This window comes from Pelecanus crispus, chromosome 1 (genome assembly GCF_030463565.1).
Source record: "Pelecanus crispus isolate bPelCri1 chromosome 1, bPelCri1.pri, whole genome shotgun sequence".
Lineage (NCBI taxonomy): Eukaryota > Metazoa > Chordata > Aves > Pelecaniformes > Pelecanidae > Pelecanus > Pelecanus crispus.
Window position 1 is genome coordinate 44,583,666 of NC_134643.1, and position 25,183 is coordinate 44,608,848.

At 39.9% G+C, this 25,183-nt stretch overlaps 1 protein-coding gene across 2 annotated transcripts in view; it reads left to right on the plus strand.

Moving 5' to 3' along the window:
• Positions 1-25,183, plus strand: part of NAV3 (neuron navigator 3) — a 273,398-nt gene that overhangs the window by 62,557 nt on the left and 185,658 nt on the right. For both annotated transcript variants that reach the window (XM_075728018.1, XM_075728019.1), the window contains exons 2-3: positions 17,918-18,035; positions 18,748-18,800. In XM_075728018.1, coding sequence (XP_075584133.1) covers positions 17,918-18,035; positions 18,748-18,800 — 171 coding nt within the window. The remainder of the gene's footprint in view (positions 1-17,917; positions 18,036-18,747; positions 18,801-25,183) is intronic.

Here is a 25,183-nt window from a genome sequence, read left to right on the forward strand (position 1 = left end):
CTGCTGTCCCTCTACAGGAACAATTCATTCCAGAACAGGCGTACTTTGTTCTGTCTTGCCCCCATAGAAATCAACAGATAGATTTGCACAGATTTCACTGAAAGTAAAACTGTGAGGAATGGGATCTGCCATGTACTGTTTCTTTCTATAGATCCTCCTATTTCACTTACAAATTTTAGCCAGATGCCTCCAGAGTCAACCACAGAGTCAAAGTTTGAGTTTAAAGATAGTTGTGCACTACAGGTGGGATTAGTCACACTAATTTTCGTCATCTAAAAATTAGGAATTTAATTTAAACGAGTCCTCTAGGTTGCTTTCGTGGTTATTGAAAGGCATCTTCAGAGAGGAATTCATTCTTCTTGTACTAGGCTCCTGCATGAGTTAAACTGCTTCATAGTTTCCTGCTTCTCTGGGCCCAGACTGTTGATGGAGCCTAGATGCTCAGCTCAGGCTAGATGCCTGCATTTTGGATGAAATTATCTTGTCCCTAAATACTACTGACTTTAAGTCATCACCCGTATTTATTTCCATACCAGACAAACTGGTATGGAATATGCATATATGAATAGAATATGCATATATGAATGGAATATGCATATATACATAAATATGCAAAACTCAGAAATATTGCAGCATAGTTATGCAAGGTGTATATTCTTTGATATATTCCATTGCAATTAGTCGGTGTATTGATTGATCTGAGCTGCTCAGGTACGGGAGCAGTGGAGGGCATGAGAGGACTGAGCGGGGAACATGTGCCATTGCTGGATGCAGCCCTGCTTTTCCAGAGGTCCCTTCCTGTATAAACACCCGCTGCTATTGCTTCCCTTCATCCTCTGTGTCATTAAGCTCTGGGACGGGTGACTCGTGTGATGTGGGGGTGGGAAGTGACATTCCTTCCCCACCATGGTTAGTCACCACCCCTCCTGCACCTCAGTGCTTCCCCTGAGTCACCCCGTTGGGCTCAGTGCCACCCCCTGTCCCGAGAGCTCCCTTCCCAGCTTTTGCTGTGCTTCTGGAAGTGCTGGGCTTCGTCTGCCTGCCTTGAACTGATTTTGGTGCCTGGCAAAGATGACAGTGTTAGGGAAAGCAGTTCATACCACCTAATTCCACATGAAAAAGGATTAGGGCAGCACAAAGTTTTGAATGGCTTTAGTGAAGCAATTGATTCAATGTAGAAACAAGACAGTATTTTTAACTATCTGCAAACAAGACAGGGCATCAGATACTCATTAGTACCATAAGCTTACAATAAGCTGTGATGAACACTTCCATTTGTGCAGCAGAGCCAAAGGGAGATGTGGTTTGTTTGTTTGTTTGTTTAGCTCCAGGCCCTAGTTCTTACCCTAAATGCAAAAATCCTTCTGTTTATGTGTTGTCTTCAGTGGAGCTATTTCTGATTTCTTGTGGTACAGGTAGGAGGAGGCCAAAACCCTGAAATTTTAATGAAAGATCCAGTTGAAAACAGATGAATGTATTTAACTCCTTTGTGAGAAGAGGGATGTTATTTATTTTTTGCATCAGTATATGCTGCAGTTGGACATTCTTGATGGAAGTGAAGAGGATCTTGCCTGTGCTTGACATGATGACATTGGGTGTTCTGCTGGTAAATGGACTTACTGAAGTACATTGCTAACCCTTTGACTCGAACAGCTAGTAAAAATTTCAGATCTTAGTAGGTTATTCCCAGCAGAAGGAAAAAAATGAATCATTTTTAAATGTCATTTTCTGCCTTACATGAACTTAGGACACCCTTCTATCTTAAAAGGAAAAAAACAAAGAATCTGGGGCAATCTCCTTGCCCATATCCTGAGATTGTTTCAGCCATAACCCTAACATGAAATGTTTATTTATTCTGCACATTGATACTATTCAGGTTATTCTGTGATTTTTGTTTTTCTGTAGTGGTTTTTCTGTTACTGAATTTTGTCTCTGCTTCTTCTAGTCAGCTGTTTTTTGTTTTTCTTTGTCCATCATCTCAACCAAAACAATTTTAACAGAGTCATTCTGCCAAACTTATTTGAATCTCTGAGAGGCCTTGCATTTGCCTTTCCTCCAAGCAAAACTGTATGCTTAGCTGTCTCTTAGAGATGTACCTTATCTCTTAATTTAGAGATATACTCAGAGAAACATCTTAAAGAGCTATCAACCTTCTCTCTTAAGGGAAAAAACAGTGACGAAACCTTTGATATAAGGATCTTTGATGAAAGCATACCTTTTTCCCTAAGTGTTTTCCTTAGTTCTCAATAGTTGGTACCATATGAAATACTCCCTTCTTGTGTTGAGATTTACAACACATCGTATAGCAGACCTACATGAATCAGTGGACTGCTTTTTAAGGCATCTGTGAAAAGTAGTTGAAAAAATGCTTACTGTAAGTCAGCTTACATTACTATACAGAATACAAAACAGTTCTGCAGGAAGATGTTTTGCAGTCAGCAAAGTGTTTGAGAGCCACTCTTGTTCCAGCTTAAAGATAAGACCATACACAAGTTCTGTCCTTAGTGCAGTGCCATAGCACCTGAACTTTCTCATCAGACAAGAGTATGATGAGAAGTGTTGTTGGTTGGTTTCTTTTTTCTTATCTCTTAGTTGCTTTCTGTATTTACGTGCAGTTTACTTCTTTTGACATGAATAGGTTGTTATATCTGCTACCAGGTAATTATGGCTATAGGGGATTCTTTAATAGCATTTGTCCTTCAGCTTACCTTAACGAATGTGTTAAAGGCACCAAGTGACAAAGGCAAAGTGATGGCAAAATTAATCTTTTGTGCAGAAACAGGAGAAGTAATTATTAGGAAATATTTTCTCTCTTGGTTCTCTCTAGGCTGAGGGCAGTTTACTCTTCCCAAAGCTGAGTGAAGAGAGTAAGATCAAAGGGCATCCTAAAGTTTAAAATGGTGGTGCTAGAAAGGAGAAGCATCACTAAGAGCTAATAGGTACAGAAGGACACAAATAGGATAAATACTATTTTTGAAAGGTTGCTGAGGCTTTTTACAGTAGCAGATGTGGTGTTCAAAGGGACAGAGCCCTTCCAGTCTGCTCACCCAGGAGAGGTGAATACAGAGGCCCTGCAGCTCCAGGATCCCTGTGGGCTGCTTCAGGGTTTACGAGGCCATTTTCCCCGCAAGGGGCAAGTGGGCAGGTTTGGAGTGGGCCAGGCCACGTTGCATCTGGCATGGCTCTCTAAAAACTCCACAGTCACCGTCACAGGAGGCCAGGAGCCAGCACCTTCCAGCCAGGAATAAAGAACAGCCTGAAGTGACTTTACAAATGCTTTCAAGGAACATTGAAAATTTAGGCAATGGAAAAAAGAAAACTGTTTGTTGCTTTAAGCCTTTGTTCTGCCTCCTGACTTTGAGTGAATAAATACATGACGTTTGTTTAGAAGTGTTTGGGTTTCCCTGCAAACTGACATTCTGACAGCTTTCCACAAAAAAGGCTCACTTGTGCCAAATTCAGATGGTCCAGTCAGTTGAATAAATGGCGTAAGGAACTGGGCAAGGCATAACTAGTCTGAGGTGTTTGCACTGCATGTTCCCATGAAGGGCGGCACCAAGAGAGGTGTGTACACAGCAGAGGACTTGCACAACTCTACAAGTTGTGCTCCAGCATCACACCTTCCCCAATTTTTGTAGCCTCTGTGCACATGGTCTTGCTATTCATTCAGTTGTTAGATTCTTCATGAACTCTGCTTATATAGGGTGTATTCAACAATTGGAATATATATAGCTAAAACAATTGGATGATAACTGAACGATCTACCTGTGGATTTCAGAAATTTTCTCAAGTCTTGGCTTTCTTCTTGGGTCTTTAGGTTTTCATAGCACAAGCTAAAAAAATCCATCCAAATGCAAACTGTAGGTTGTGGGTTTTGTGCTTTTTTTAAAAAAAGTGTTGTACCTAGTAACTGCTGAAGGACATCTGTGAACCTCTCACGTAAACTTAAGTGCCTAGCAAACTTGTAAACATCTGTTTTGCAAAGAGTGGACAACATGCAATTATATGCACATGCTATCATTTTTAAAGAACCTTTGCTTCATGTGAGATAAATTCAGATGGGTTCCTTATTCTGTGGTCAGTTTTTTGGTTGAACGTCACTGCAAGGCTGATTATGCAGTATTGTCATATGCCCTCTGTACCACTGCTGCTGTTGTGTGATTAGAATTTGGAGCATGCTAACAAAATTAATTGAAATATCGTGTTCTTAAGATAATTATTTACAGGACTGTGTTGTATCACTGAGTATCATTGTGAACATTTTAAACAGTGTGAACATTGTGTACCATTTGTAGGATGTAATATTTTTTAATGGCTTACAATACAAGACCCTTTATCATTCATATGCTAGAGTATGTATTTTACTACAGTATTTTCAGGCATTTTATAGTGTTCCTTGGGGATCCAAATCCTGCAAGTTTGTTTGACATATACCAAAGTCACCTGTTCTGCACAGTGGTATAAATAACTGTTTATTAGAGAATGCTTCTGTGGATTTGGGGTTGAAGAAAACCAGTACATTCATCTACACAACAGAGGGATACATAGTATTTTGGGAGAGACTCACTTAAATCTGTCTAGCTGAGTTGGGATTGGTTTACTATAAAACCACACACTAGAGAAGCCATTTGCCCACTTTCATTTTCCTTTAATGTATGGAACATCTTTTTCAGTCAAAGAGACACAGATGAAACTTAAGTGGTTCAGCAGATTCTAGATCAGAGCTTGAGACTTGAAAGAGTTTTACTGCTGTGACTCAGGAATAATTATTAGGCAGATAACACCAATACCATTATAACCTGTAACAAGATAATGAATAAAATGAAGCATTGATGTACATATGGGACTTTATTACTGATAGTGAAGTAACATGAACCTGCCCAGGGAAGTTGAGAACAAAGTCATCTGGTACAATGTTTGAGAAGCCTTTCTGTGGGACTGCACAACTCGGGAGGTACATCAGTTTGATAAAATGTCAGACTTCACTTTCCACTCCAACTTTTAGTTTCCAAATGTATAAATTCTTAAAAAAAAAAAAAAAACCAAACCAAAACCTGCATTACGGTTCTCTGTGTTTTTAGGAAGTTCCTCCAAAGCATTTCTCCTTACATTTCCATCCAAAATGAGTGACATTCAACAAGTCCTACTAAAAAAGGCAATATTCTATTATCAGAGGCCTTCAGGAACAACTATAAGAATTTAAGAAAAATTTGTTTTAAGGACTATTCTGTTCCATACTTATTTTATGCACTAAGTAATGTAGTAAATGGTTGGACTTTTAACAAAGGATATCCTTTGTACAGTAATTCCTGAAATATGAAATATGACCTTCCCTCCTCCCCCAAAGAATTTATGTTCCTATGACCCACCTCCCTTGCATTTTAGTTGCCTATATCCATCATTCTCATCCTCAGAACTCCCACTCAGCAGCTGCGTATTTTGGCAGCACTTACAGTCTGTCCATAGCCATCCCAGGTTTTTACATTAAGGATCTGTACAGACATGAAATTGTACTTCTGAGAATGCTCAGAAGCTGCATTGGCTCAACAGAGTCAAGCACCTTACCAGCAAGGTTTATTTAAAGGGCAAGTGAAATAAGCACCTGCCTACTGCAACAAAAAGTTAGAGCTGGCAAAAAGACCATCACTGTTCCAGAATGAAATATTTATTATTCATTGGCAATAATTGTTTCCTGTTTAAAAAAACAAAAAAAAAAAAAAAAAGAAAAGAAAAGCTAGCATGATTAAATTCTTTTTCTTATTATTTTTTCAGGGAGTTAGAAGGTTAATGGGAAAGGTCAGAAAAAGCAGTTTTGCTTGTTCTAATAAAGTAGATTAAATGGAGACCTGTCAACAGAATTCCCCTAAGTAATACTCCACATGCCTTTGTACGATTAAAGCAGCTGTGTGGGCTCTCCTGGTGTGCCAGTCTTCTCAGACAGAGCTGCCTGAGGAGCTGGTGGTGCCATTAGTGCCATCCTGCACCACAGTCCGAGAAAACAACGGAGTGTAATGTGGGATGGGTCACAAGATGGTAGGATTACTGGTTTAGGGACTCATCTGAGAGGAGACATGATGCTCCTTTTACTAGGATCATTTCTGTTTCTTACTTACATTAGTAGGACAAAATACAGAAGGCTCTTGGAAGCAAAGACTGGAGCACAATCTCCTCTGTCCAAAATGAGTGCTGTAATCTCTAGCCAGCAGAGTTATTTGTTTGTGTTTTCAGTGAGTCCCTTTCTTCTTCATCCTCTGCTTCCTGCTCACAACTTCCCAAATCTTGAATTATTTTCTGCATAGTGGTGTGGCCGCAATGAGAGTATCCCCTTCCTAATCCTTTACAGAAGCCTTTAGTCCCAGGGGGTGATTGTGTGGGAGGTAGAAGATATGGATTTAATTAAATTTAAAGGCAGTGGCCCTTTAAAGTGAGCTAGCCAATCCCTATCCTTCATTTCTAGTCTGTTATCCAAGAGACAGGGTATCGCTAGAGTGTATATTTTAAAAGGAAACATAGGACAGTGAGTGAAGAGTTGCAGATGTGGAGAGCAGTCCCTTGAGGAAGAGGGTGGTGGGTGCCCTCTGTACAGCCAGTCAAGATAAACCAGGGAGCAGACCTCAAACAAAAAAGCACCAACTGTTTTGTGTCATAAGAGATATGGGTTTGGTCTCAAAGTAAAAAAAAAAAAACCCACCATATGCCTAGAGCTAACAGTACCATTTGTACTCACATGTCAGGTGGTGGCTCTAAGGCAGGAAGAAAAAAATGTCAGGTGGTTACTGAGCTTTTCACACAGCCCTCTCAAGACCTTTCTTTTCTTCAGGTATCAGCCTCTTGCTGTTCCAGATATGTAGTAGACTCCAAAAGGTCATTTGATTTGTGTTTGTCTGTGCCTGGAGTCAGGGATGACAATCTCTTAGTTTGCATATATGCCCTGGACTTGGAAGTGTTTTCCAGCTTTCAGTCCCACACTGTCTGGTCATTTCTTTCTGTGCCCTAAAATTCATGTCATATTATTGTGATATAACATTAAGAAGCAAAACATCTGCATCTTGTTTGTAGGAGGAGAGATACAGATATCATAGTTTGGATACTAGTTTGAAGCAATAGGGTCCAGTGCTTATGCAAAGGTGTCTATGTGAGCAGAGCTATAAACCTTACCTGTCTCAAAGCCTCAATAAATAATTTGAATGTTCATTTCTATCAGGGTGGATCTTTATATAACTAAGTGCTCATCCTTCATAAATAGCTTTGCTATCTTATAACGGAAGGTACTACATAGAAACTTCTGATCATTATTCATCTTAATTATTATCCTTTATCTAAACCTCCTTGGTTTTCAGACCTGAAGTTCACATATCAGTATGTCAGTATTCAGCATAAGAATGTGCTAGTTTGGTATTAAAAAACTCTTTAATTAGAAGTGGTACATTTAACTGTTGCTAGATTTATTTTCCTTTTTTTTTTTTTTTTTGGCAGGAGTGGGTCTTGAGGTTGTTATTTTAATACTGAGCTAAGAGGAGTTTTTCATTGTCTTCAGAGGTGAATCGTAGGTGGAAAAATTTTGATTCATGAGTCACATACCTTTGATGTTACTTTGGGGGGCACTGTAGTCCCATAGAATTGTATAGCAGAACACAAAATGTGGGATGTAAGTTTGAAGATTTGCGTGGAAGACTACAGATTGAACACAGATGAAGGACAGTCCCCCGGTCATAAGGACCTCCCTTCTTGAGAAACTGCCTCTTTCCATGTGATGTGCGGCCAGAGCCTTCACTAGAGGTGTTTAGGCAGACTCCCCTTTTATAATAGAAAGGAAGACTGTTCAGAACATTTTAGTAGGAATCTCGAACCTTTTTCTTTCCATTGTATGATCCTTCCAGATCTGGTTGTGTTACAAAAGGTGTATATGAGACAGGTCTTTTGTTAAGAAGTGAGGAAGATTATAGTATTGAATCTCATTTGGGGAGAAAAGTCTTCTGTTGTCAAAACTATGATAAGATTATTGTCTTCTCTTTGTTATTTAAGATTACTGACTGGCAGAATCTAGTTCATACATAAAATTTATTGTGCTTGATGATTGTTAAGTATTGTTATCATCACAATGGGCAGGCCTTTATTATGGGTAGTGCTTTCAATGGTGATCAGAGGGAAGTAAGTCCTAAAGAGGTATTCCTATTGGACTGAGCTGCGTCCTTAGTCTTTCAAGTCCTGAAACATGGTTTTACATTTCTTGAACTGAAGAAGTATGTGTGTAGGCTGTCATCTGTGTAAGCATAATTCCATTTCCCGAAGCTTCAGCTAGGTAGCAAAAGGCAAAATGGTTGCGCACACATGACTGTTACCACTCACACATTCACCACCAAGACCTGTTTTAGCAGAAATTAATGACAGTAAGAAGAGGCTCAGATCACTTACGCTTGAAATCATTAACATATTTACTTAATGTCGTGTTACCTTTAGCACCTCACTGGTATGCTGAATGTGCAACACATTTATTGATATTAAAATCATAGAGGTGGTGACAAACAACTTTTAAACATCAAAGCCCGTAGAAAAATTAAGGAGGAGTTAAAGTGTCTTGTTATAAAAGATGTAGCTCAGAAAACAAACAGTTTATTTTGTTTATTTTGAATTGCAAAGGTATTCTTCTATGAGAGGAAACCAGACAATTCAGATCAGTTTCTAAGCCTCAAAAAGTACAAGCTAGATGGAGACTTTATATTTAAAGTTAGTTGCAGTCGTCTTCGCCACTGTTTTCTCACAAGAAAAGAACAAAAGTATGTCTTAATATTTTTGCATCTTTATGTATCAAAAATTTGCCTTCCCACACTTAAAAAGATGTGCTGGAAAAGAGGGTTATTTTGATCCCTGGGCCAAGTTCTTTAATGCCAAATCGCAGTGTGGAAAGAATGTCTCTGTCCAAGTTATAAATCCTTAAAATGAGCTTTGATGGAAAATCTGGAGTAGTTTCACGGTGGAATCTCCTCAGCTCCATGTGAGGAGCCCCATTGCTGCTTTGCTAAGGCAGGTGCCCATTCCATCCAGGAATGGTCTGGCTGATACCGGAGTGGCTTCTTGCCTGTGAACAAAAAAGGAATCAACAAAGTGAGGATGTTTTTCTGCAAATTACTTCATGATTTCCAGTCAGGTCTGAGATGGTAAAATTTTTTTCTTCATTCTTCTGTGTTGTCATTATATTGGTGAGCCACAAAGGAAACCTGTGCAAATTCAGTTCATTTCTCCCTTTACAGAAAACTTAACTTTGCTTATTGTGGGTTTGTTTATTAAAGTGAATGCAGGACTAGTCATGAAAGTTATCCTGGCAGTGACAAGACATTTATGAGACATAGAGCATAGGAAGTCTCATTCAGAGGAATGGAATGGGGCCTCTGGTGTGGAGGGCCATCATTGCTATCCTGGATACCCAGAAAAGTAGAAATATGGCTTTCTTTTTACCCTTCTTCCTTTGGACAGGCACAGGTGCTCCTTCCCAGATCAGATGTTTCTTCCAAGGGAGATCTCTTTGGCCAGGAACTGTCACAGACAGCTGCGGCTCAAGCTTTGGGCAGGCCTGGATGACGTTCAAGTGTGTGTGCACATACAGGAGAGACAGGGAGTTTCATATATTTCAGTTCATTTATCTGTAGGCGTGGTTTAACCTCAGCCAGCAGCTAAGCACCACGCAGCTGCTCACTCACTCTCCCTGCCCCAGTGGGATGGAGGAGAGAATCGGAAGAGTAGGAGTGAGAAAAACTCCTGGGTTGAGATAAGAACAGTTTAAGAATTGAAATAAAATAAAGTAAAATCGTAGTAGTAGTAGTAGTAGTAGTAATAATAACAACAATATAATAATAATAGTAATAATAATATACAAAGCAAGTGATGCACAATGCAATTGCTCACCACCCGCCGACCGATACCCAGACAGTTCCCGAGCAGCGATCGCTGCTCCCCAGCCAACCCCCCCCAGTTTCTATACTGAGCATGACGTCATATGGTATGGAATATTCCTTTGGTCAGTTTGGATCAACTATCCTGGCTGTGCCCCCTCCCAGTTTCTTGTGCCCCTGGCAGAGCATGGGAAGCTGAAAAGTCCTTGACTAGCATAAGCAGTACTCAGCAACAACTAAAAACATCAGCGTGTTATCAACATTATTCTCATACTAAATCCAAAACAAGCACTACACCAGCTACTAGGAAGAAAATTAACTCTATCCCAGCCGAAACCAGGACAAGTGTATTACAGAATGCTGGCACTGTCCTTTTGATCAAATTAATTTCTTCACACATCACTACTGTCAGGACCGAAGCATGTCCTGCCCTTATATTTGTCACTCCTATAGCGTCACACCAGCTTATAGAAGCATCTCCATGTATGTCCCACCACACAGGACAGTCAGCAGTTTTTCTATCACATACTCCCTCTCCCCCATCACTTCTGGGACACACAGTATGTCAACATTAGCAGGAAGCATTGCTCTGTAGGGAAAACCAGTTTGGTATAAAGGAACCAGCATCTAAGGTACACATTTTGGGTATGGAGGTTTACTTGGATTTGTTCTTATTTTGTTGCATGGACTAAATGCCAGTTAGTGAATGGAGTGCATTCAGTGTGCTCTTGAAGCACATCGTTTCATTTCATGTGAAGGGGATCTCTGAGAGAGCACAAGTGATAGGAGACTGCCTTTAGAAGTGCACTCCTTATCTGAACTAAAACGCTAAGACAGATTCACCTTCTGATTGGTATCTCTAGGTGTAACACATGCACAGCAGGGAATCCTGGTCTTCCGCACTCTAATGAAATTAACTGAGATATTAGTTTGAATCAGTGTTTTATGTAAAAGCTGTATTGAATAATAGGTCCTGTATTTTACTGTATTTTCACTAAACGGATGCTGAAATGTACTTTAAAGTTAAAAAATATACCTAAGAAATAATTCCAAAGTTGTACAGGCAAGTATATGGAGTATTTATAACAGAAAGTCTCAAGGTTGGCTGTTTTGGAGGATTGCTCTGTGTGGCACTTAGTATTGTCACCGTTAATTCAGGAAGCTCAAGGCCAATATTAATAACTGTGGCAGTGTTGCTCCCTTCGCAGCAGAGCGAGACTGCAGAGAAGCAGCTCTCCGGTTGGGGCACCTGCAGCTGCAGGATGAATATCTGGCTCCTTCCTGTGGTACTTTATTGCTATTGCATAGGACTGAAGAGTAGCTGCAGTAAGCCAATAAAAAACCTGATATGATTAAACTGTAAAGCAAATTGGTATGATTCTTTTCAAAGGATGAACAAGTTCTATAAAGAGTGGGATTTTTAACTGTGCAATATACAAATCACTTAGCAAACCTTACACACAAATACACAAAGAGGCGTATACTCTTACCTTTCATCTGGCACAGATGTACCAGAAGTCTTGCCCCTGTGCCATTGGGGAATATTGGCCTCAAACACATGTATTACATTAATTCTGAGTTGGTATTTGGTAAGAAATGGGAAGAAAGAGAGCACATTAAGTGTGTACAAATGTTACTTGGGTGATTAGATCACAAACTGCAAGTGAAACTTGGAAATATAAAACAGCCTCCTTAAAGCTGGGTAAGTCATCTAAAGCTTGCCAGTGATTGTTGAAGAGTATTGTTTCTATTCATTTTCTTAGCTGGGATTAGTGGAGTTTTATTTAATTGTATTTTTATCTGAAAATTACTGAGTAGTGTTGATGGATACATGCTGCTATTTACAAAATAGAAGCATACTATAGGGATTCTGACATTTTGGTTAATTGGTATGTATCCCTCTAAATGGTTTCTATTCCTTAACTCGTAATTGTTCTCATTTTCTCAGTGGGATTTAGAAATCGGGTTTGTGGAATGTCATTTAATACTTATTTCATTTTGTTAAATGAAATGCATTGGCTTCCATCTTGCCTATAAATTAAGTCATTCTAGTTTCATTTTCTGGCCATATATTTTTAATTGTGTAAATATTTTTCCTTCTCATGTAATTTTCTTAATGTTACAAAAAGTGTCCCCCCAGCTTTACTTTATAGCAAATGAGTTGCAGTGTGTTTCCTATACTCCGTTAAATCTGGACATAAATCGGATGCTTGATCTGTCTCTTATGGCAGTCTGAATGTGAACCATTGTTTTCAAAGTTAGCCCTTTTCCTTGCTAAGTGGAGGACTGAAACTAATAAATTATTCTTTTGCAACCCACAGAAATAACCTTCAATAAGAAAATATTTAAAAGGTCAGATCCTGCCTTCCAGTTAAATTTTCCTTAGTGTAGAGGCAGTGGGAAGGAGAAAGGCGTCTCATTGCAATCTGATTTCCTCATCCCATTCTAACACTAGTCAATGCATTGCCCAGCTTCTCTTCATAAATACAAGCAGCTTCAGGGACACTCCAACACGTGTTTTGCTACCCACAATTTATTAGCCAGGAATACCTACTTTGAAGTAGAGTTGTGGTCATGCCGTCCCCCCTGGCAAATCCTCTTCATCAGGAGCTCTGGGACTGTTATGTAGGTTCTGCCGGGCATTCAGCATCCAGGGTAGGCCACACACTGGAAAACCACCCAGGAAATAGATATACAACCTTTACGGCCCATTTTGTAGCATACTGGAGAACAACAGAAACAAGTCATCAATCTCTTGTTCTACAAGCATGATTTGAACAAGCATTTATGGGTGAAAAGCTCTAAGTGCTATCAACTATCAGTTGTCTCTAATGGCAACATTTTAAGCAGAGTAAATACATTACACTAGAAAGTCACATAACCCTTTTATTAAGCTAATAGTGCCGTATTTCCACTTTGGCGGTTAAAATTCTGGTGTTGAGGCTTTTTCATAGTTTCACTTTCCTTTAAAGAAAAAAAAAAAGGATTATGAAATGTATTGATATGATCCAAACACAGAATAAAAGAGAGAATTCTGCTGTGCTAATAAGTAGTATTGTATATTGCTGTGAACCATTGCAACCCAGGTATACTGCTAGCAACATTTTTTGTAACATAACTTTTCCTTCCAACTCTTGTTGGCTACAAGATAAAGAAGAAAGAAAAATCTGTGGGAAGCTGGCTGTGCCTACAGATTCCTTTTGGGAAACGGAGTTCTTAAAAAGCCTCCCCATCCCCAAAGGTATTAGGGTGGTATCGTGTACAGAAGAGAGCATGAGAGTGAGCACTGAGGAACAGCATTTCAATTCTTTCATGCTAATGAATGAGGATACAGTTGTCTCCTAGAGAGTATTTTAAAGGACAAGTGATGAGAACTGGATACTATCTGTTTATTCCCACATATCTAGAAAGGAAACTTTTTCATATAGTGGACAAATATTTAAATATTTTTCAAATATAACCTATCCTCCTCAATGGCATGGAAATCTGTCATGAGGTCTTGGCATAACTCAGTTGGCAGCAACTGTTGTTCTTCCTAAGCAGCAGCATTGGCACATAAGGGAGTGACAGAGGCATACTCTAAGTATGGAAAGCTGTCTTCTCGATAGCAACAGGAGACCATTTTCAGATCTGAAACTCTGTATTCTGTAGCAAACAAACAAAAATATGCAGAAGGATCTTGATTCTTGGAATATGCATTTTCCCACCAAGCCTATTTATAAAACTGCCCAATAAAAAAGCATATAGAAGAAATGATTGCAACTCAGAATATCTCGGTTGTATTCCCAGCTCTGTTTGCCCTTGAGTGAACCACATGAAAAAAAAAAAAAATCTGCCAAGAAAGCCTTTATACCTCAGTTTCCCCACATCTACAGAAATAATAAATAAATAGAAGTGATCTCATTTGTGCCTGGAAAGCATGTTGAGATGATTTTGTGGAAGACGCTAACAAAGTGTTGTGCATTATTATTATTGCATTAAGCTGACTGTACTTCTGAAATCCATCTGACATTTCCCACTTGACATTGATTGTGGGTGGTAACATTTCTGTATTAATTTTAAAGAGGATGCATTACAGCACTGCCTGATGCATAATCACACAGTTTATGATTAAAGCATTTCCTAAGAAAGGCAGTAACCTGTGAGATCCTCTCTCTTTTTCACTGCGTTAAACTACCACATTCCGAAGTGTATCATTTCATTACGGATCCCACCGAGCAGCTCTGCTGTGCTCCTTATAGCTACGTGTGAAGTACTGAGGTGAAGTTTGTAACTATATTTGGGTATCAGAGTTTATTTCCCCTACTCTCTTGAAGGTTAGCATGACGAGCGGTTGAGGAATGCTAGGGGAAACCGTTGTTAACATGAGCAGGCTGTGCCCGAGCTCGGATTGTCCCGCTGAATCCTGTTTCGTGTTGCAAGCAGTTAAATCACCAGGCGCCGGGACAGGGCTCGGACCACACAAACACAACAGGATCGGGTCTGTTGCGTTATCGCGTTGCTGAGATTGGTCCTTCGCGTCACAGATAACAGCAGCTCTCCCGTACGTTGTCAGCGGCCGGAGCCCAGCGTTGAAGTCGAATGCTCCCCTGTCAGACGTGCCTGTAATGCAGGGTGGTAGGAGAGGAAGCTTGGAGAGGAAATGAGTAAGTCAGCAGCCCGGCCCAGTGTGGGGCTGTAAGGCAGGGTTACTGGAGCGAGCAGCGGAGCGCGGAGGAAGTGTTGCAACGGCTAACCCTCATGTGTGTGTTCTTGTCTGGAACAGCCCCATCATAGCAAAATCTAAGATAAGAGGATTTGGGGGAAACATTACTGCACAATCAGTGCAAGACGAAAATGATCTATTGCTAGTTCTGAGAAGAGGGGGAGCATGCACAGCTCCTCCTTAGAGGTGCTCAGCGCCCAATGAAAAGGCAGCACCCATAAAAAGCAGACTGTTGAATGAAGTTACTGATTTTTTTATCTTCTGTTCTGCATGACTTTTCTATCCTTTGCAAACTAAGTATTGTCAATGATGATGCATGCTGGAGCTTGTTTTCCCAAGGAGTTTAAGATAGAATTTCTAAGACGTGCGTAGTTACATCGATACTTAAAAACCGTGGAAGGGTGGATTCTCTATTTCCCATGGTATTTGGCTCAGAGAATTTAATGTAAAAAGAATATAGTGGCATGTGTACATTCTTATAATTTCATGTGTATATCTACATGCTTTTCATTTTTTACAACTGACTCCTGAGCAGTTGGGTCCCTGGAAGAATGAGATGAATGAGAAGGGCATCCTATGGGGAAGGGGGGAAACAGAAGCAAGTGGTGACCCCTATGGAAAGAGAGGAAATTAAATGTGACATTCCACTGCCAACTGGGTGTTGGTTTGCTATATTGTCTCCATCAACAACTCTCTGCCTTTTTGATTTTTTTTGAATACTTCTGAAGTGAAAAAACTCCTCTTTCACCACTGCCTCCTCCCAGTATTGCATGACTACCGAAATCCTGACCTTCAGTAAAGTTTTGGGATGATGTGGATTATCAGCCTTTGTTTACAAAACACTGTTTACATTCTTTATGCTTGTCACTTTTAAATTAATGAGAAAAGAAAATGATGAAGGGGGTGGATGGGTGGGTGAAGTCCATTCTTTGAATACTAGATACTTGCAAAGCAGCTGCTAGAATGAAATTTCCCTGGCTGCTTCGTGAGAGGATAGTTCAGATTGTAGTCAAAATTAGGATTGGTATACCAGATTATGTGTGGGTGTGACAAATGAAAAAGGAAATGCTTGGTAAAGTATTTTTGTTTGTAATGTGAAACTAACCTAAAATAATACTAGTGAGTATTAAATTCTGTATGTTCCAGTGGATCAGTTCCATTGGAATACAGAAAATAGTTCTGCTTATAGTAATAGCTCAGAGAATATTTCTGAGACATTACTTTAGAAGAATGACTGAAGTGGAAATACTAGTAGTAGGGAATACATGATGCTATCTGTGTGGTATGCATCTTTTATCATCATGATTTAATATTATTCTGAAGATGTGTTCATACATTCTTTAGAGACTCCACATTAGCATTCATTATATATGGTTATACAGTTGAAGAAACACTTTCTTAGCTACAGTTGGCTTTAAAAAACGTTTGAATTGAGCCTTTCATGTCACTCACCTGTAGTAGCAAAGAAAGAGTATCAGGCAGTGAAAACACAGGTGACTGAATCAGACTTTTGGTGCAGCAGGGAAATTTAGGGCCCCATCTAACAGCAGCATCCTTTGGCTACGGGAGAGCTGAATCCGCTTCCACAGTTTAATTTTGTGGAGTTATCTAAAGTTCTAAAGCTGTCAAGAAAGCTATGGCAAACCAGCTGGTGATCCACCTGCAGGAGTATGGGAAGAAATAGGGTAGACCAAACAAGTTACAGTTCGCTTTCTCTTTTAATGAAGAGGGAGAAAATCTGTGACAAAGGTACTCAGGTAGCGAAGGAGGCCTTAGCATGTGAAAGTGGACGGAGCGGTGATACTTTTGCTGGGTGGAAAGTGGATGTTGGTTCTCTGGGTAAGACTCTGGACTGGGAATTGCATCCATTTTCCCACCCTGGCTCTGCCACACATTTCCTTGGTGAATTAAGCAAGTAGTTAATGGCTTTGGCTTCTGTTTTTCTCTTCACAAAATGGGATTCTGACCCCTTCCTCCCAAGGGTCTGTGAGGTTAAATAAAAGGATGTTTATAAAGTGAGATCATGCTGTTTTATGGAAGAGGTGCAGTTTCAATATTTTCAAACTATTCTCAGAGAAAGAGCCTTAGATATTATATTTACTTACACAGTGATGCTGTCATACGTATATGCTTTCTCTCAGTGGTAACATCCCACGGTAGTGGGAGGTTCTGTACAAGTCCTTTTCTCTGGGGTGAGGAGAGGGGCCACAGACACCCCGCAAAAAGGAGCCAGCGCTGGCTGCCAAGGGCCACTGACACCCTCCGGCTGTGCGACAGCCCCGCGCCGAGCTCCGCTAGTCCGAGCTGCCTCTGCGTGCTGGGACACCCGGGGATGGCGTGAGCACCTCCTGGGGTGCACTCTGCCTTTGGTACATAGGTGAAGGTGTCCGTTCCCCTTACCTCACCCTAAGTGAACCTCGTTACCCTTGTGTACACACTGTAGGCGTTACCAGATGCTCCCTCTGTGTACGTATACACCTTATGAAACGCTTTCAACCTCTCCCTTCACCACGTTCCCCCTCTTATTTTGGCGGATGTAGTTCAGCTGGTCCTTTTCAACCTTTTGTTGGTAAGTGCCATTTTTGTGCTGCCTGTTGCTAAGTATTTGGTGCTGCTCAGTCTCACCCTTCCCCCCTCCTCTTTTGGCAGCCAAAGAACGCAGCATATTTCCAGAATATATGCTCTAATTCCAGCGCCGAGACTACTGTACATCTGGTGCTCTCAGTCTCCTCTGTGCACGTCACAGCACGTTGATCTGTAGGCGAGGGGACAAACGACCTGTCCCTGTGTGGCAGGACATGGTGATACTGCAGAAAGTGTCACAGAGGCTTTGCCAGGGGCGGGATCGCCAGCGACAGCCCGATGAACTCTTACCAAAACGCAGGCGCACATCTCTGCTATCACTTTCTCCTAGGCAGCCCCAGAGCGTGAAAGTTGGTGGTGGGGCGTGCGTAGAGGTAGAAACGCGGTGGGAGGTGGAATTGTGGTAGATGTGACTGATTTATGACAGGAGTTTCCTTTACAGTCATAAGGGGAATTTTGCTTGGTCACCCTCATGAACCCTCATGAAACAGCCTGAATCATTTGAAGTTAAAATAAAACAGAGAATGGCAGGGGGAGGGGCATGGCCATTTTTGGGGAGAAAAAAAAAAAAAAGGCAAAAAACACAACGCTAAAATTGTTTCCTTTAGTGCTGACTTCTTAAATGGGAATGTGATCCAGAATAGTTCTGGTGTGCAAGCCAACATTTGTTTTAAGAATTTTTATTGTCTTCTTTTCTCTCTGCCCCCTCTCCCCCTTGCCCTCCCCCTCTGCTCTGCAGATTTACACTGACTGGGCTAACCACTACCTAGCAAAATCTGGCCACAAGCGGTTGATCAAGGATTTGCAACAGGACATTGCAGATGGAGTTCTGCTAGCAGAAATCATCCAGATCATTGGTAAGACCCAGGGCTGAGAGAAGCACTGTGAGCTGACTCCTTGCATGGGGGAATATATAATTCAAGTTGAATGTATTTAACAATAAGATGAACCCTGAATAATACAATTTGACTGGGTCCATATGTCTCTGATATTTGTGTGGTTCATCCTTGTCTTAATTAAAAAATATGTTTATGTGAGCATGTTTGGAAGTGGCTGTTTAACCATACTTTAAATGGCCAGAACTGTATCTTACACACTTTGAATTGTCAGAAATGAATGCTCCATTAAACCATATGTCTCCCATGTGTGCATTTTGTTAGTTGGAGTGGCTCATACTTTCTGGGATGCCTTGAAACTGTATCCTGACCCTGCAAAGACAATTGTGGAAGATTTCATGTCAGCAGTTATTTTGCAGGGGCTGAAGAATTAGCAGCGACCTCCTTCGCACTTCCCCCTTTGCATGATTTGGCATGTGGAAGCAACTGCTGCTAACAAGAGTGTTGTTACTGTACGACTGAGCTTTACTTAGAAAGGAGCTCTGTGTCAACAAAACCCTGTGCACTTTATTGCTGTGTCTTTTCTGCTCTTCTTCTGGTTTTTGTTGTGGTGGTTTTTTTTTTTTTTTTTTTTTTTGGTCTTTTAGGTTTTGGGTTTTTTTGGCCAAGGGGTGGAAAGGGAAGTTTTATCTCATTGTTTACTTCTGCTTTTCTCCTCACTGTTTTTGTTTAGCAAATGAAAAGGTTGAAGATATCAATGGCTGTCCCCGGAGCCAGTCTCAAATGGTAAGAATAAAATATATTTTTAGTCTGTGTTGGCACCTCTGCACTTTCTTAAAATGCTTTTTAAAAATGATTTCTTTAAACTGTTAATATTTTGTCCCACGTTTACCATAAAGTCCTAATTCTCATATATTGTTCCTGGTACTTTTTTTTCCACATGTGCTTAGTGTTTGTCACTTCACTTCTGCACTCGCTAACGTTGGGTCTTGTGATAATCCAGCAGCAAAAACTTCATCACTTCTAATTAATCCAGAACTGCCTTAGCAGACCTGTTCTTCTGGTGATCCAGATATTTTCATTTAACTTGATTTTTAAGGGCAGTAAATCCAACAACAAATTTTTAAGTGGAGTCTTTGTGTCTGGAAAACTGGTTTGATGAACAAGACTTGCCAAATTATTTTTGAATATAAATAGCCTTTGGGATTGTCCACTCTAAAGTCCAGTAGATGCACTGACTCCAAGACTTTCAGAAATAGCACTTTAGTCATATAGTTCTCTGAGCTATAGCTGGCAGCTGCTTAAAAACATTTCAATGCTCTCAGGCAAGAAGCATTTTGTGACTGTGATTCATATGGAGTCTTATTAATCTTTTACTGTGTTTATGGCTAGTCAACTACATTTAATAAGATAAAGCCTCCTTAGAAAGCTGCAGAACTGACAGGTACAAAATCTGAGCCTCAGTAACATCACCATGCATTTACTGAATCGTTTGCCATTCCGGTCATGCTCCCTCATGCTGAGGACTTTGCCTTTCTGTTCACATCCAAATAGTACGTGAATAAGGTGCACATTGTGTAGCTGGCAAGGAGCGTAATGGTTTGGATGAGCTTGCATAATAGCAAACTGCTGAAGCTGGGCTTCAAAATAGAAATGGAGTAGAAAAAAATTGCATTTATTCAGTGTGTTTTTTAAAGGGAGAAGGTATTTGCTGCTTTTTTCTTCAAAGCTGCAAAAGGTAAAAGGAAAAATTTTGAGTGCCAGTGAAGTGTATAATCGGGTCTTTCAGTTCTGTTCAAAAAATGTGCAGGTTTAGAATAAGTTTTTTTCTCTGGCTTTCAGGCTTTTTGAAACAGTCCATAGTAAGAATATATGCGATTTCCTTAATAATAGTTATTATTTTAATTACTCATATTACAGCAGCACCTAGTGGCCCCAGCTGAGAACGTTGGGAACTCCAGCGTGGAACTCTAATATTACACACACAGATCGAGAGATAATCACTCTCTACTTTAATCACATTAAAACCTGCCATTCCAGACAGACAAGACAAACAAGAAGAGACAAAAGCACAGAAAAGTGATATGATTTCCTGAGGTTGTGTAGCTGGTTAGTGACCATCTAGGACTGCTTAGGGACCCACCACTCTGATGTCTATCGAGCTTCATTTCCAAGAGAGAAAGCCGAGCCACAGAGAGAACTGTTCACTAGCAACATTTTCATATAATGATAGGTAAATCTTTATGTGGCATAGGGATTCTGGATTTCATCTCTAGCTCTGCTGCAGTTATGGGGGAAGCATGGTCAATGCATGCCCGTGCTGCAAACAGTACCTGTGGGAATCTCTTTGTGTCCGTCTTCCTCCTCCCGTAAACCACATCGGTCAGCTCAGGCCACAGACTACATCTCAGGTGTTCTGGGTCTCAAACCAGGTGCTTCGAATGCTCCTGTACATAGCCATACATCAGTGTTTGCACAGTGCTAAGGCATCACATTTAGCCACTTTAATTTCATAGAAATAGAATATATTTTTTCATCCTTCTTTGCTTTGGTCTCTTTACTGTATTGTTTTATCTCAACAGTCTGATCAGATTATTTTCCTGACTTTTGACATTACCAATTTTATACTGATTTCTTCAAGTGAGCTAGGAAATTTAAGATGTACTGAAGTTAAAATAGTTCAAACTTGTCAGCTTTCCTCTCAGAGCATCTCAGAGACCCCAGGTTTTGAGTCTGCTCTCCATTTGTTTCTTTTGCGTTGTGCACTGCTCTAGCCTAGCTGAAGGCACCATCGTATCACATTTTCAGGTAATTGCTCTTGGCAGTGCTCAGTTTTGTTAGCCCACTCAGTTAATGATAGGCCAATTCTCTTCTTCTTGTAGCAGTGGACTCTTGGGTGTTTCTAATGTGCAGAAAAAAAAAAAAACACGTAGCAGTGGTCGAAGCTAGTTTACATGTTTGACATGTCAGAACATCAGCCATCAAACCAGCAAGTCATGATATTCCTATAGCATGTTAGCCATTCATTCACTGCTTTCATTTTAACATTTTCAGATAGTAAACCTCAAGAATCCCACCACCCTTTTCTTTCACATATGTTTTCATGATCCTTGCTCTCATAACTTGCAATTAAGGAGAAATGTTTTCTGTATTCATCTGCCATTTGATAGCCTTCCCAGGAGGCGATGTCTAAGACCTTTTATTAGCTTAAAAGAAGCTAGAGAGCACTGACATGGATTGTCTGCTGCTGGAAACACTTGATATCCCCTGTAGATGATATTGATATCAATTTATAATTAATCACTACCAATATTCCAAAGTTTTGTTCCACTCACCATTTGGTTTTCCTCTTGCCAATGGCTTCATCTTTCAAGTGATTTTTAAGGCATCTCAATTCAGCTGTTACCTTAATTTGTAAACATCTTTTAAAGTTTATTTTAAATATGTATAAAATGCTTTTTTTTTTCTTTTTTTTTTTTTTTTGTGAGGTCTATTACAATGTCTTGTACTCTATGCTCATCTTGGCAGTGATATATAAAGTACTTGCAGACAAGTTGAACTGGCTCCACAGGTCCATGTTCATAAAAACAAAAACCTGTGAACCCCAGCAGCATCCAGTTTCTGCATAGTTAGCTTTACCAGGATCCTCGTGGCTGTCATTATGCTCACACATTTGATGTCACACACAGAATTTGGGAACCTGATATGTACTGGGGAATAAATTATTTCATACTCAAATCTCAGAAACTTTAAATAAATGAAACTTGCAAGAGAATTGGCAAGATTTCTTGTTTGTTGGTTAAATCTACTGTGGTAAAAAGATTTTGGCATTTCTTATGAATGGTTTTAATAAAGTTAATAAGGATTTAAAACTCTGTCTATTATAATATACATTGTCTGTCTACAGTGTTGTATAGAGTCTTCTCCTTGCCTTGCCTATTTTTTTCCTCACAGTTATGCATCCAAGGAGGAATATGGCACTGCAGCCTCTTTTTCATCATCTCTTTCAAGCCCTTCAGTGGAAAAAAATACCACATTCATTTTCTATCTTTTCCTTGTATGAATTATTCCGTAAGTCTAGCAATTAAGGAAACCTAGTATTACCTTTCTTTTAGAAGATAATGGTCTTCAAAGGGTTTACCTTTTGATACAACCAAAAGCTAATTCCTTTCTGCTTCTTTATAAGCCATTTGTTTCTTTAATTTTTGTTTTAAGTTCTGTTGTAAGAAAAAGCAGGATAGTGTCCTGAGTAGACAATATGTTACAAAGTTTTTCTCTAATGTCCAAAGAGGAAGAATTCAGTTTTTTTTTCTTCCTGAACATATTAAAAATGTACTGGAAGATCTCCAGTGTTTTGTCTCTAAACAGATCGTATCAAACATATAGTAAGCATACAGAGTGTCAAATTCAATCCATCCTGGGGTTGTCAGAGAAAATGCAAGAGAACCAAAAAGTGTTGGACTGAAAATCTTTTTCTGGTGACATTTGCAGTATTGTCCCTAGAGAATTTTACAAAACTAATGTTTCTATTCATTCCTCATGCAGTCTATGGTGTTTTAGCCACATAAATAGTAAAATAAATTCAAAGTTACCAAAAATTTTTAGAATATTGTTTTTCAAGTTGATTTTTCCTCCAGAGGTTGATGTTATCTTATTAGCTGTTTTTTTCTTCCTTAGAATTAGCTCTTGCTACTTCCCATGAGAACTGTCTGTGCCAGTACACATCTATGTACAAAAGCATCCTTAATTGTAGTTGGTAGCAGGATTTTTCTCATAGTCAATAAAGGACTGGAGAGACCCTTCTTATTAAAAGGCTCCTAATGTAGTTACATGCATTTAATGAAGACTATTTTTATTTGTCAGTCTTTGGCACAGTTTTCTACTGGTTTATATAACCAAAGTTATACTTCAAAGGTAATTTTTATAGTTTAGGATACAAACATGCTGCAGTCTCCAAGAGAGGGAGTTGAGTTCAATAAAAATACAGGTCTTGCTTACCACATCCTGGAAATCAGGGAGTTGGAGAAGGTGTTGGAGCTGTAGCACATTGCCAAATGGGTATGAACATTTAGTAAAAAGCTGCAGTTAGCAGAGCTGACACCATCTTTGAGTGAGTAGCAGCATATCTGTTAAAAGTGGGAATCAGAGTGACTATGTGCAGCATTAATAAGATCATGTCTACAACGTTGTACTTGATTTCATTAATAATGCCTTTAAAAAGAAGTTAATAAATTGAAAATGTTTCAGAAAAGAGCTATAAGAATGCCAGAAGTTTTACTATATTCTATGAGACTGAAGAAAAATTGTGGCATTTAGCAAGAAGGTGGAGTGAGTAAATGAGTCTCTGCCTCACCAGGGAACATTTCTGTGATAGAGAGAGCTTTCTATGACATGGTTAAAGAAGTGCATGAAGTCTGAAGCTGAAGTAGGACAAAGTGACCACATCTATACTGGTAGACATTGCTTTGTAATTTATTGGGTAGATGTGCTTTGTAGTGTTCCTGTAGTCCCACGAAAGCCCCCTGTGGCTCCCTGCCTGCTCATATGCTTGGGTTTTTCTCTGGAGGAAGCCAAGGTTGCAAGGGGATGAGGTGCATGCAAATATCTTCTTAGCAGGGAGTCAGCCTGTGGACTTGATGAATAGGTGGAAACTGGAACTGCTGAGTGTGCCACAGAGTATACCTGCCCTACAGTATAGAATCATAGAATCATAGAATCGTTTAGGTTGGAAAAGACCTTTAAGATCATCCAGTCCAACCATTAACCTAAGACTACCAAGTCCACCGCTAAACCAATTAAGGGCAGAGTAGTAATTTCATGTTTCCTGGCTTGGTGGTTGGATTATTTTTTAATGAGTAAAACTAGGAATCATTAAGGTTGGAAAGGACCTCTAGGAGACTTCCCTTCAGTATAGACACCTGCCTTCAGACTTCCTCTGACAGGGACATGCTGGGCAGACACTGCTGAGTAGCATCCAAGGACAAGAATATCAGCATTAGCATTCTGTGTCTAACACTTGTTTCTGAAAAATAGGATAATTTTACATAAAGTAAATATGGTAGGTACTACCAAGGCCCATAGAGTTCTATATGAAAATGTGTGGGGTATGGTTACGTGGAGCTCTTTGAAGGCTGGAAGCCTGAAAATGTCATCCCTATGTTCACTGTCAAGTGAGTACACATGTGCTCTTTCTGTCTGCACAGTGTGGAACTATGTAAGAGTCTTCTGGCTTTGCTCGTGCAGGTGTTGGTGGGATTAGCTATATGGATGAAAGATATACTTTCTGTACTTTGGAGCAGCTCCAGGTGAGCCTTCCACACAAGCATGACATGTTGAAATATATACAGAAATTTGGCTAAGTGTAGAAATATGATCCCTTACAACTGGAAATTCAGTCTGAGTTTTCATAACTAACCCCAGCTCCTTTCATGTGCAGGCCAGTTTCTTCCCGCAGTGACACCTGTGCAACCCCCTTTTATTTAAATTCTAACTGTCCCCCCATAGCTATCAGTGGATCTTCACAGATTTCATGACTGGCTGCTATGGGAGTTTCTTGAAAATACAACAGGATAAGAGACTCCAGTTTTGTCAGCTCTGCAGGTTTGGTGTGCTTAAATAAATGGAACACAAGACAGTATTCTAGTTCCTGTATTTCCGCCGTGCATGCCTGCATACTTAGTTTTCAAAATTTAAGTGTATAGCCTGAAGTGCGTTAATTGGAATGTATGCACTTCCATGTAATTGGGTGTAGAGAAGTAAAAGTATTTCACTCTAAAAAGGAAGAGTACCATTGGGCTTATAAGGTTTTCATTGAGTTTTTTTAAGTTGGTTGATATAGCTGTGGCGTGGGATGGAACTACAGGCAAGGGTTCAGTCATAAGCTGTCTCTTGGAGATCCCCATAAATGCCATTAACAACTTGTTAGGAATATAAAACAAGGAATAACTGGTCAGTGTTTGCAAAAAAGACAGTCTATGATTCACATCCCCCAAGAATCAGTGCTTGTGACTCATTCATGTTCACAGATGATCTGGAAAAAGTCATGAATAGTAAAATGACAAAATTTGCAAATAGTTACTGAGGATAATGAAATCTAAATCTGACAGTGAAGCTGCAGAAAGGTCTTCCAATTCTGAATAAAAAGGTATGTTGAACTCCTATTACCCTTT